The sequence below is a fragment of the Lutra lutra genome, chromosome 12 (genome assembly GCF_902655055.1).
Source record: "Lutra lutra chromosome 12, mLutLut1.2, whole genome shotgun sequence".
Classification (NCBI taxonomy): Eukaryota; Metazoa; Chordata; class Mammalia; order Carnivora; family Mustelidae; genus Lutra; species Lutra lutra.
The window spans coordinates 27,548,209-27,561,308 of NC_062289.1; the positions used below are offsets into that span (position 1 = coordinate 27,548,209).

The window sequence follows — 13,100 nt, forward strand, 5'->3', positions numbered from 1 at the left end:
GGGAGGAGGTGGTGGGCAGAGGGCCTGGAACTCTGGGCCTCAATTAAAACAGTTCAAATTTATTTTTATTGAGGTATAATTGACATAAAACATTTTATTAGTTTCAGGTATACAAAATAATGATTTGCTCTGTGTATATATTGAGAAATGAGCATTGCAAAAAGTCTGGTTAACATCCATCACCACATATAATTATACATTTTTTTCCTTGTGATGAGAACTTTTAAGATCTACTCTCTCAGCACCTTTCAGATAGGCAACACAATACTCTTAACTATAGTTGCCATGTTGTACATTACAGATCATGATTTATTTATCTTACAACCAGAAGTTTGTACCTTTCGACCCCCTTAGCCCATTTCATATACCTCCTATGCCCCAATTTTGGCAACCACCAATCTGTTGTCCTATGGCTTTGGGGTTGTTTGCCTTTGTTTAGAGGATTTTTAGGGCTATTTTTGTTTTTTTCTTGTTTGTTTTTTCAGATTCCACATTATCCGTGGAATCATGCTGTATTTGTCTTTCTGTGACTGGCTTATTTTAGTTAGCATAATACCCTCAAGGTCCATTCATGTTATTACAAATGTCAAGATTCCCTTCTTTTTCATGGCTGAATAATATTCCTGTATGTGCGTGATTGTCTGTCTGTCTTTCTTTATCTCTCCTTCCATTGATGGACACTTAGGTTTTTTTCCCTTGTCTTGGCTGTTGTAAATATTTTTTTCCCTTGTCTTGGCTGTTGTAAATATTTTTTTCCCTTGTCTTGGCTGTTGTAAATAATGCTGCATTAAACATGGGGGTACAGATATCTTTTAGAGTTAATGGAACAACTCTAATTCTTATCAACTTCACATATTGCGCATAAGAAATCTGAACAAAATTGTACTACATAAAAAATAAAAAGTCACTGAAGGAAGGGGAAAGGGATGGGAAAATCGCCTCAGCCCTTAGAATGGTTAGCACCCAGAGAGAGTCTAGAGGAGTTTTTCTTCCTGCACAGCACAGCAATCCCTGTCCTTTGCTCCCCACTCTAAGGCAGGCTCCAGTTGGGGAGACCTAGGCAGAGCTCAGCCTTTTGTCTAGTTTACATTGAGCCCATCCCCCTCACAAGGCCATGGCTGGGGCTGAGGCATTTGGGGGTTACAGTGCATGGGGTTCTGTGAATGGGGGAAAGATACGGGAAACCATATAGATCTTTAAGTGAGGTAACCACTAGGCATGCATTTGCTGGTACTCTTGGTACCTCTAGTCTTTGAGTTGGTTATGGCCCTGACAATTTACATATAAATTCAATTTTCATTCACAGAATGTATTTTCCCCAATGCATTTTTACACTGTGATGAAGTGTGGTAACAGATTGGAGAGGGCAGAGTAGATGGGCAGTGGGCCCAGTAAGAAGCCGTTCGATATCCAGGGGAGATCAGCTGGTGGTCTGGTTCAGTGAGGCATCTGGATTGGGACTGATTCATGCATCCCAAGGCAGCATGTTAGTAGATGAAAACAGAAGTTCCATCCACCTGATGTATGCTGTGTACACCATTTAGCAATGACCATTTGACTTTTCTCTTCAGCTTTATTGAGATATAAATGACATGTAACGTTGTCTAAGTTTAAGGTGTACGGTGCACTAACTTGACACACATATATCCTGGCAATGACAATTTGGAACCAATGTAAAGCAGCTCATTTCTTGCTGTGTTCTTGACAGCAATGGTGACACTTCAGGCTCTGTTGGAGGGATGGGTAGGTGGTGCAGTAGCTACCTTGGGGCCTTTGCTCTTCTCTCTTCAGGATCCTAAGAAGCTGAGGCTTTCTCTGTCCTCATTTCCAGGTAACAAGTATGAAGTCAAGGTGTACACTGGTGATGTCATTGGTGCGGGGACTGATGCTGATGTCTTCATCAATATCTTTGGAGAGTATGGAGACACAGGTAATGGATTTGAAATCCTTTCTTCCCAAGCTGTGCCCAGTTCTGCTTCTTAGGTGGGCTCTTCCTCCCATGCCTGGCAGAAGAAGGCAGCTCCAGTCTCCTCTCTTGAGCTGCAGTTTTCTTTGTGGTTGTCCATGGCCTTCTGTGATGTGTTTTCAGAATACGGTGTTGGGTTTGGGGTCTATTTAAACTTGTGCTTCATCCTAGATGATGAACAGACCCAAGCTTTACATCAGCAAGGAACTCATTCTCACTTTATCTCCTTAAGCTCTATGGCCATCTTGTGTTATGTTTTGAACGTGGCTGGGCATGGCCTGATTCAGTGCAGTGGTTTGGTGCAGAGTAGAACGGGGCCAGGGATAGATAATTAGACTTGTCTTCATAAGTGAACCAAGAACTGAGGACACAAGCATGGCCACAGGTGTTGGGAGGACATTCAGGCCAATAGAACTGAGACAGGTGGTTCTCTCCTGCTTCCTCCAAATTACTGAAATAACGTAGGAGTCAGAAAAGCTACTGAGATCTGAATTTTGGATGTGATATATTAAAGAATTCAAAATGCATTGCTGAACTTAAGAAGAAAAAGAGAAATCTTCAGGTGCCAGAAATGAAGAGGGAACTCAAAACCAGAGTATTAGGTATGAATCAGTGCCTCTTGGAAGGAGGGGGCTTTCATGTTCAACAGTCTACAGGATAGATTTTCATACCCATTTGGGGCCAGAAAATAAGGTTGTGTCCTGCATGAAGCAAGATAGGCCAAATTAGAACCACAGGTAAAGCCAGGAGTCCTGAAGGTTCACAGGAACATCTTCATTGAAGAAACAGGCCAGGAAATGTTTGCTCATCAGTACAATAACCATATCTCTGCAAGGGCTCTAGATTAAAAAAACAGAGTTGTTGAGAAATTGATACATTCTGCTTACACTTGAGTGGACTTAATGTCTGATTTTACATTGTAAGTATGATTTGGGGACCCTTCTTCCCCAGGCTCAGAAAATTGGTTCCACATCAGTAATACCCTTGGTGCTTTCAGAAGCATTTGCAAGACCACATGAGATTCCCAAAGATAAGGTACTAGAGATGAGTTCACTTTCCAAAACTACAAAATACTCAAGGACATAATCCCCCATGGCTAAACATCAGTGGACACAAGAGTCAATAATGTTAAATGCTCAAGAATTTCAGGTACTAGAGTAATCTGAGAAAAGCTATAGTTTAAATATGTTTAAATGGACTACATACATGGACAAAACAATTGAAGGAAACAAGAAGACACCATGAAAAGCATAGAAAAAAAATATAGGACATGAAAATATAATTACTAAATATAAACACTTAATGCATGTGTTGAACATCACAATTAGAAACCACTGAATAGAGACTTATGAACTATAAAATAAATATGAGCAAAATACTCGGAAAAGAGACATGAAGAGTTGGAAAATACAACTAAGAGGTCATGATTCATGGAGGACAGAAAAGTTCTGACAGATGCTGAGCAGGAATTCCAATAAAGAACAGAATAGGTGAAAGGAAATATTTGAAAAGATAATGGCTGAAACTTCTTCAAATTTGAGCAAAGGTATGAATTTTCAGATTAAAGTAACAGAAGGAGTCACTGAGCAGGGTAAAAGAAGACAAATCCACATTTAGATATATTGTGGTGAAACCAAAGGCAAAGAGAAAGATCTTAAAGGTAACCAGATTTGGGCACCTGAGTGGCTCTGTGGGCTAAGCCTCTGGCTTCAGCTCAGGTCATTATCTCAGGGATCGAGTCCTGCATTGGGCTCTCTGCTCAGCGGGGAGCCAGCTTCCCGTCCTCCCTCTCTGCCTGCCTCTCTATTTGTGATCTCTCTATCTCTGTCAAATAAATAAAATCTTTAACAAAAAAAAAAGGTAACCAGATTTGACAGATTGTCTTCTACAAAACCAATTAGATTGATAGCAAATTCCTCTCAGCTAACTATACAAGGTGATAAATTCATGGAATTTAACAGAATGGAATTTAACATTAAAATTCTGAGCAAGAATATATATCAGTCCAGAATCCTGTGTCCACCTAGGCTTTCAGTTATTCCAGAGTGAGGACAGAATTAGTGAATTGCCATACAAGCAAAGAGAAATAGTGTTTACCACTCATAGATCTATACTTAAACAGCCACTGAAGAATATATTTTTAAGAAAAAGGAAATCATACCCACAAGAAAGGGGAAGCAAGAAAGAAATAGAGTAAAAATATTGATATTGATGTAACAAATTTAAGCAAGTATTAGTAAATAGTACTAATAATGATTATCACCAGGGCATGAGAAAATGTGGACCCGAACTGCTAGAACACAATAATCTTTGAGAAGGAAGGTAGATAATGAAAGTTAAAACATAATTAGGTTCTTGATCACAGCTCATCCCCAAGTGATAGGGGACAAGAGGTATTGATGAACTTCAGACTTCAGTAAGTTAAGTGTGCATGTTAAAATTGTAAAAGTAACCCTCCCCCCAATAAGAAACTTATAACTTCTAAACCAATAGAGGGAATAAAAGGGAACAAAACCTCAATCGATCCACTAGAAGGCAGGAAACAAGGAAAGAGAAGCAAAGGAAAAGCATGGCTAATAATAAAAAATAAAATAAGTGTACAGATAGTCAAAATAAATAGAAATAAACTAAACTCATCAGTTAAAGGATAGGTATTCTTATATTAAATGAAAAGAAATAAAATCCAGCTTAAACATGGGATGCAGAAGGGCTGAAAATAAATAGAATACAGTGAAATATATCAGGAGCATATCAACAACACAGAAGAAGGTGGCATAGCTGTATTGTTATCTATAAAATTAAACTTTAAGGCAAAAATATTTTGTTAGAAATAAAAATATATTAGATAATGATGAAAGGAACAATTAACCTGGAAGATGTCATCATTCTGAAGGGGTATAAATTTTACAACATGGTCCCAAAACACCAGAAGCAAAAAGAAACAAAACTCTTGAAGAAACTTGACAAGTACATAATTACAGTGGAAGATTTTAATAAACCACTCTCAATAATTGATAAATCATATGAGTAAAAATTTAGCATGGGTGTAGAAGATTTTTACTACACAGTTTATAAGCCCGATCTACTGGAATGACGCAGATTCCTGCGTCCAGCTGGTAGAGGATACATGTTCTTCTCAAGCATATAATGACTGCATACTAAAACCACAGAGCAAATCAACAAACTGAAATTAGTTAGTAAGATAGACTCAACATTCACATTCCTTGATCATAGTCAATAAAATTAGAAGAAACTCCAACCTCTCACACCATTTAGAAGCAAACTTTAATTTTCATAAAAAATAGTAATCATCTAAAAAATCCAGGAGGATTTATGAATCATTAGAACCAATGGGAAAGAAGGTTTAGTAAAGGTTATGGATTCAAGATTGATTTACAAATTTTAATAAAAACAACAAGCAAACATTTAATTTAAAAATACATGATTCACAAAATCAATTACAAGGTGCCTAAGAAAAACTCCAACACAAGAGCTTTCTGGAAATTTGAGGATATCCAAGAATATTTAAATGGAGAAATACGTTATGGAATCCCAAATTCATTAAGAACTCATTTTTCCCAGATTATCCTATAAATGCAATTCAATTTCAGTCACATTTCTGAAAGGCAATATCCAGCAGCTTAAGCTGCTAGTAAATTCCCATCCATAAAGGGCTAACTATTGTGAAGACTATTTTGAATAATGAAAATAATATTAATAAGTGGGGATATTTACCCTGCTGGATAAATAGAAATTTAGAGATACCACAGATCTCTAAAAACTAAAACAGTGTGGTATTGATAGAAGGAGAAACAAAGAAAAATCAGTGAAACAGAACAGTTTAGAAACACACATAGAGGCAGTGTTATAAATCAGAAAGGAACTATTCAAATATCAGTGTGCAAACAATTGCTTTACCATATGAGGAAAGATAAAATTAGATCTTTTTACCTTTTACCATACACAAAAATAACTTCCAGATGGGCTGAAGACTTAAATGTGGAAAAGCAACACTCTTGAGATTTTTAGAAGAAACTTTAAGAGTGTCTTTTGAATTTGAACTTAAGATGGAGTTTCTTGAACAATTCACTAAAAGTACAAATAACAAAGGAAAATATTGATAAAGTCCACTAAAACTAAAAAAATGCCTGTATGATGAAAGACACCATAGGCAGAGGAGAGATGATAAAAAACATAGTAAAGTATATGAACTGAAAAAACTACAGAAGAGCACGGTCTTAGTGACCAACATATATGGGTTGTTTAGATCACTCTCAGCAATGTACATGTTTAATCTCTCCAAATAATCAAGAGAATATAAATTAAGATCACAACAAGATACCATTATATACATACTGAAATAAAATTTTCAAATATATATCTTAAGGATGATGTGGGGGATGGGAGCCTCATCACTGCTGGTGGTAATCACTGTGGAGCTCCCATCTTGGAGGGCAATTTTACAGTAATACCTAACACACCAGAGGGGAGCACACCCAGGACCCAGCAACTCTTTGTACCTACTCAGAGCACATGTCACAGATGGGCAGCAGAATGCAGATATGGAAGAGCCCATGTTAGTGCTGTTCACAGTGGCAAAAAAACTAGGTACAACCTCAACAAGGCTGCCTGACTCCCAGCCTTCTACAGATGGAAACATGACAGGGCTGTCTCTGTTCGATGACTATCACACAGCAGTTACACAAATGAACTCAAGTTGCTAGCATCAATAGGGTGACCTGAAAAGCCTAGTATTAGTTGAGAGGAAAGTCAGTTGCATGCAGCATGACAGGATATAATGGTGAGGGGGGAAATGGTAGCAACTCCATCACGAACACAGCACCTGCATGGGCAGCCGCATTGTGGAGACCCATTCAGCTCATCCTCCCAGAGGACCCTAGACAGTGGGGCCATTTGCATCCCCAGTGTGTGGATGATGACCCTGAGATAGAGATGTGCGCTGAGGTGTTTTTCTTGTAAATTCTAAAACATGCAAAGAAGTACATTTTTTGTATGAAGACATCACGTGCAAACCAAAATCCATAGAGACGATACAGGTGATGGTGTTTATTCACAGGAGGGAGTAAGAGAGTGGGGTGCCTGGTGAGACTTTAGACCTACCTGTCATCTCTTCGTTAAAGAAGAGAAAGGTCTGCAGTACCTGGGTGGCTCAATGAGTTAAGCCTCTGCCTTCGGCTCAGGTCATGATCTCAGGGTCCTGGGACCAAGGCCCGCATCAGGCGCTCTGCTCAGCGGGGAGCCTGCTTCCCTCTCTCTCTCTGCCTGCCTCTCTGCCTACTTGTGATATCTCTCTGTCAAATAAATAAATAAAATTAAAAAAAAAATAAGAGAGAGAAAGGTCTGGTGTGCCTGGGTGGCTCAGTGGGTTAAAGCCTCTGCCTTCGGCTCAGGTCATGATCTCAGGGTCCTGGGATTGAGCCCCGCATCGGGCTCTCTGCTCGGCAGGAAGCCTGCTTCCCCCTCTCTCTCTGCCTGCCTCTCTGCCTACTTGTGATCTCTGTCTGTCAAATGAATAAATAAAATATTAAAAAAAATTTTAAAATTAAAAAAAAATTAAGGTCTAAGCCAATTAGGCAGAGTGTTAGCACCTGTTCTGCCTTTGAAATCTGGTGGTGGGTCTATGGGTGTCTTATACTACTTTTCTATATGTTTGAATTGTTGCAGTTCAAAATGTAGAAAGATGTAAAGAAATTAAATTTTAGAAAAGAAAGCAGGGGCACCTGGGTGACTCAGTCAGTTAAGTATCTGCCTTCGGCTCAGATTGTGATCCCAGGATCCTGAGATTGAGGCCCACATCAGGTTCCCTGCTTGGCGGAGGGCCTGCTTCTCCCTCTCCCTCTGTCTGCTGCTCCCGTACTTGTGCTTTCTATTTCTCTGTCAAATAAATTAATAAAATCTTAGAAAGGAAGAAAGGAAGGAAGGAAGGAAATGGATGGCATCAGTGTTATGCTTACATGGGGCTTATGTGGGCTATAGGTGTTAATATGGCTTGCAAACTTGGGGACATAATACTGGAAAACTGCAAAGTAGGAAGAACAGGTTAGAATGGATCTTAATGATCTATGTTCACCTGTGTGACTTCTGGTGTGTTATCTGGCTTCTCTAAGCCTTTTTCTTCATCCACAAGATGGAAATAACAATACCCCTCTTGGATTGTGGTGATAAATAGAAAAGAAAAAAAATCTTTGTGGAATTAGCGTGTCTGATGGTAGCTGTCATCACTGGTTTCCAGAAAAGAAGATAGGCCTAAGGGGGTCTCTTGGCAGTCAGGGGTCCAGCACAGCCTGGACCAATTCCCACAGCTGTGCTCCCAGTTCAAAGACAAGAGGCTGGTACAAGCCAGACAGGACCTCAGCTCTCAGGATGGAGGTGTACCTGGGTTCACCAGAGTGGGAACTCCAGACTAAAACAGAAAGCAGAAACCCAGTTATGGACCCAGGCACAAGCCACGTGCAGGGCAAGTTTCTGCCTTGACTGGAGGTTGGAGGGATTTACAGAGTCTGGAGATCTCAGGATAAAGCTCTCTGTGTTGACTTCTTAAAAAAATTTAACAGGGGCGCCTGGGTGGCTTAGTGGGTTAAAGCCTCTGCCTTCAGCTCAGGTCATGATCTCAGGGTCCTGAGATAGAGCCCCACATTGGGCTCTCTGCTCAGCAGAGAGCCTACTGCTCCCCCTCTTCTCTCTCCACCTGCCTCTCTGCCTACTTGTGATCTCTCTCTCTGTCAAATAAATAAATAAAATCTTCAAAAGAAAAATTTAACATTATCGTTTGAGTAATTTTAGGTTCAGAGCAAAATGGAGTGGAAGTACAAAAAGTACCTACGTACCCCTGTCCCACCCTCCCACCGCCTCCCACCATGTTGACTTTTGAGACCACCCTCCAGTGGGCAGATGATTAAGCTTAGAAGTGGGTTTTTCCTCTTCCTCTGGTCTCCTTTGTAAGTTTCTTATGTGTGTGTTTACAGGGGAGCGTCGGCTGGAAAATGAAAAGGACAACTTTGAAAGGGGGGCTGAAGACAAGTTCATGCTAGATGCTCCAGATCTTGGGCAGCTGATGAAGATCAATGTTGGCCACAACAACAAGGGTGGGTCTGCAGGTTGGTTCCTGTCCAAGGTAGGTTCAGTGGCCTGTTTTCCCTGTTGCCTGGGAGGGGGGAATTCTGGCTCTTTAGGGGGCCTATTTCAGCCCTAACCTCTCTCTCTTGGTCTGTCTCCACTCTTCTGCCTAAGCCTGCTGGCCAGCCATGTTGCCCGACTCCCAGCCTCCCAGACCCTGTGCATGTTACCACCTTCTCCGAAAGCCTGGGGCTCCCATCCCAAAGTAGCCAGGGCCTGATCGCCCTTCAAGACTCAAGCTCTCCCTGACTCCGGCCCACCAGAACCTCTCCCTCCCATGAATGTTTATAACCCTGCCTGCTTAGGGCATTCATCGGACCCTAAGTTTTCTTGTGACTTATCTTGGGCTATTACCCTGCCACATCTGCATTTTGGTGCCTCCTAATCTTACCAACCCAAGAGAAAGGTGTGAATCCAGAAGAAAACCAAAAGACATCTGAGAAGCTAACACATATACAGTTCAAAGTTTGTAGGGAGAGCTCATGCCCCTGGCTCTCTTTTGCCTTGCCCTGATTTTGAAGGCAAGACCCCTCAGACTCCCTCTCAGCCTAGAGCTCATTATAATCCCTTCTAGCAAACTCTTGGCTGCAATTTTAAACCTACAGCAGATTAGAGAGAGAAAGAGTCATTGTACTACGTAGGGCTATTGAGGACTACAGTGGGGACTCAGAAGATACGGGCTACCAGCCCTTTGCATATATTCCCTTTCATGAGGCTATCAGTATATTTCAGAGCATTGCAGAATGATAGGGAAAGGTTATTGTAAAATATATATTTGAAAAATATTTTGAGAAAGATCTTACTGCTTAAAACAGAAAATACTCAGATTTATAACAATTTGACTACAGAGAATGAGGCTGCCTCATAGCTAGGGTTTTGTTATTGTTTAACTTCATTACCTTCTTATGTCAGCAGTGTTTGGCTACAGTTATCAATTGAAAAGCAGCGCTATGTAACTGGGGCTTCTTTTTCTCATCTCACACAAAATCCAGATGGGGTCAGCTCAGGGCTGGTTTAGGCCCCTGCTCTCTTGCTGTGTCACTATCCTGGGCACTGTGGCTTTCATCCCCGAACCACTCCCCCCTCTTGTTGCCTCATGATCACATGATGGCTGCTGAACCTCTAGCCATCTTATCTTTGTTCCAGGCAGGAAAAAAAGGGAAAAACCAAAGGAGAAAACCATTTTCTTTTTTTCTGGCAAGCTTGCTTTATTTTGAGAGACGCAGTGCCCTCCTTGGGCTTTCTGCCTACATTTCATGGGCCAGAAATGAGTCGTGTGGCCGCTCTAGCTACAGCAGAAAGTAGGACAAGTGGCTGGCTTTCCATTCTTTGTAGTAGAAGTAGGCTAAGAAGAAGGTGCTTGGGAAAGGGTTGAGTGAGCATCCTCGCATGTCTGCCACACTCCTCCTAACTAGGCTGGATAGTTCCCGAGGGTACCACCCCGGCTCTTGGCCTGGCTTGGGGCATGAGTTGGTGAAATGAGGGGTGCCAAGGTTCCTTTGGGAAAAAAGGGGCTTGCCTGTCCCTAAGAGCAGCCAGCCTGGTGCTGAACAGAGTTCCAGGGGGCTAAATGCTGTTTGGATTGGAGAAGAAATGGGGCAGGAGTCCAGAACCCTAAGTAGCCTGTGTACAGGCAGAGTTGTGTCTTCAGGGAGGAGAAGGGAGAGGAGGCAGGGGCGGGGTGGGGGGGGTGGCGCACAGAGCAGATACCTCAAAGCCCTGTCCCTCCATCCTGGGAAGGAAGACAGTCTGGGTGAAGACCCAGGGCTAGTGCACAGAGCTGCAAGGTGCACCCCAGGCCTGAGTGTGGCCTTGACGAGGTTTTGCACCCGCCCCCTCCCCACTGCCAGGTCAGGCTCCTTCTTGGTCACATGGGCCCACTCACCTGACATGCTCTCCTCAGAAACTTCACAAACAAGGTGGCAGATTTGCACGCCAGAACAGGCCCCTTTGTTGTCTTCATGCTCAAAGGAAAGGGCAGCTTGGCAGAGTGAGAACATGTTTTTTTCCTTTTCTTTTTTCCCTTTAAGATGTTGTAAATCTCATTCCATTGCCTTCTGAAATTTGATATTGAAGCCAAGGGGATTTTTGTTTCTTTCAGGATTGTCTGTTTTATTTATTTATTTTTTTCAGCCAGAATGCTTGCAGAATTTTCTTTCTTTATATTTATAATAAGAAATCTAGAAGAGGGGGACTATGTTAGTTCATTTATAACCCCGTATGCTTTCCCTTCCTCCCTCCCTTCTTTCCTTCCTTCCTTTTGCTTTTGTTTTTAATTTTTCAGGGACATGATTAGGCTTTACTTTGATGCAAAGGATATTTATTTATTTATTTATAATTTATTTATTTATTTGTAGTTCAGAAAAGAGATCTCCTATTATATACCAGATTCTTGCCTGGATAGCATCTGTTCTGGCCTCTTCTTTGGGAGCACCTTAGCCATTTATAGGATCTCAGTTCTCTGCTTTGTAAAGCTCTCTGCTTCCCTTTGACTCCTTCCCTCCTCTGTGCTTTGCATCCTGTGAGAACCTGTCGCCTTCCCCCACGCCCTCATTGACTAGCTCTTCCAAACTCACAGGTCCATTCCTTTCTCCTGTCAATGTGCATTTTAATTCTGAATGTTCCTATTATTTTTTTCTTCTTAAAAAAGTGATGCATATTCATTGTAAAAAGTTAGGAAATACAGGGGCACCTGGGTGGCTCAGTGGGTTAAAGCCTCTGCTTTCGGCTCAAGTCATGATCTCAGGGTCCTGGGATCGAGCCCCGCATCGGGCTCTCTGCTCAGCAGGGAGCCTGCCTTCCCCCTTTCTCTCTGCCTGACTCTCTGCCTACTTGTAATTTCTGTCAAATAAATTAAAAAAAAAAAGTTAGGAAATACAAATAAACAAAAAATGAGATAAACTTAAACCACCGCGATTTTACCACCCAGAGATAACCAGTCTGCTTATCTTGGTACACACCCTCCAGCTATTTTTCTGCGATCTGTATACATATATCTTTGTTTATAAAATGTCATCATCATTAACAGTGTTTTACAGCTGCTTTGTTTCCACTTGGAAATAGAGCTTGCAGATCTCCCCATGTTATTTCAATAGAATGACATGAAAGTCTTTACAATGTAGTTTTTTAATGAGTGCTCTAGTATTTCAGGGCACAGATATACCATGACTTATGAAACTGACCCTCTTTTGTTGAACATCCCTTTCCTCGGCATTCCTCATACCATAAAGAGTGCAGTGACACACAATCTTGTAGCTTATCTTTATACACATCCAGAATTATTTCTTATGATAAATTCCCAGGAGTTTGTTAAAGGACTCGCAGGATGGTGAGAACTTGATGGATTTGCTGCCTTTTGGTTTTGATACCTTTCCTTATTTACTCTAGTTCCCTTTAATACCATCTTTTGCCCTGCTGTCCTTAAAGATGTGTGGTCCTATTTCATAAAGACCAAAACTTCTTGTATTCCACGAAGCATGCCCACTTTCCTGAATCCTGGTACTGTATGCTGTGTGGGACCCCTGGCAGAGTTCTACCTTTCTTTCTTTGGAATGATGTTTCCACCTTCCCTCCTGACCTTCCCCCTCCCTTCTTCTTTCTTTCCTTATTTGCTAATCAGACACTATTTTGAACTGGAAGGCCACGCAGGCTACTTTCAGCATGAGATCGATTCTTCTCTTTGCGGCTGTCACATTTGCAGGGGTGAGGTCAGGGCCCCATATGCCTGCTCCCCACCCCCAACCCCACCCCAGTACCAAGGCAGGTGTCCCTCTCCAAGGTGTGCTGCCTTCTGGAAAGCTCCTAGCTCCTCTACTTTAAGCCAAACCAGAATGCTTCCTGGGGCTAAGACAGAAGACACCTCCAGCTCTCTGTGGGCGAGTGTGCTGGATTTCCTTGCTATTTTCCTGAGGAAGGGAGGAAGGAGGGCTTTAGGTCCCGGGCACGGTGGGTGCAAGTGGGCAGCCAGAGGCTAAGGAAAGGCACTTTGTGATCAGGC

At 41.8% G+C, this 13,100-nt stretch overlaps 1 protein-coding gene across 2 annotated transcripts in view; it reads left to right on the forward strand.

The window, feature by feature from the left end:
• Positions 1-13,100, forward strand: part of LOXHD1 (lipoxygenase homology PLAT domains 1) — a 154,144-nt gene that overhangs the window by 34,861 nt on the left and 106,183 nt on the right. For both annotated transcript variants that reach the window (XM_047697662.1, XM_047697663.1), the window contains exons 5-6: positions 1,832-1,930; positions 8,953-9,101. In XM_047697662.1, coding sequence (XP_047553618.1) covers positions 1,832-1,930; positions 8,953-9,101 — 248 coding nt within the window. The remainder of the gene's footprint in view (positions 1-1,831; positions 1,931-8,952; positions 9,102-13,100) is intronic.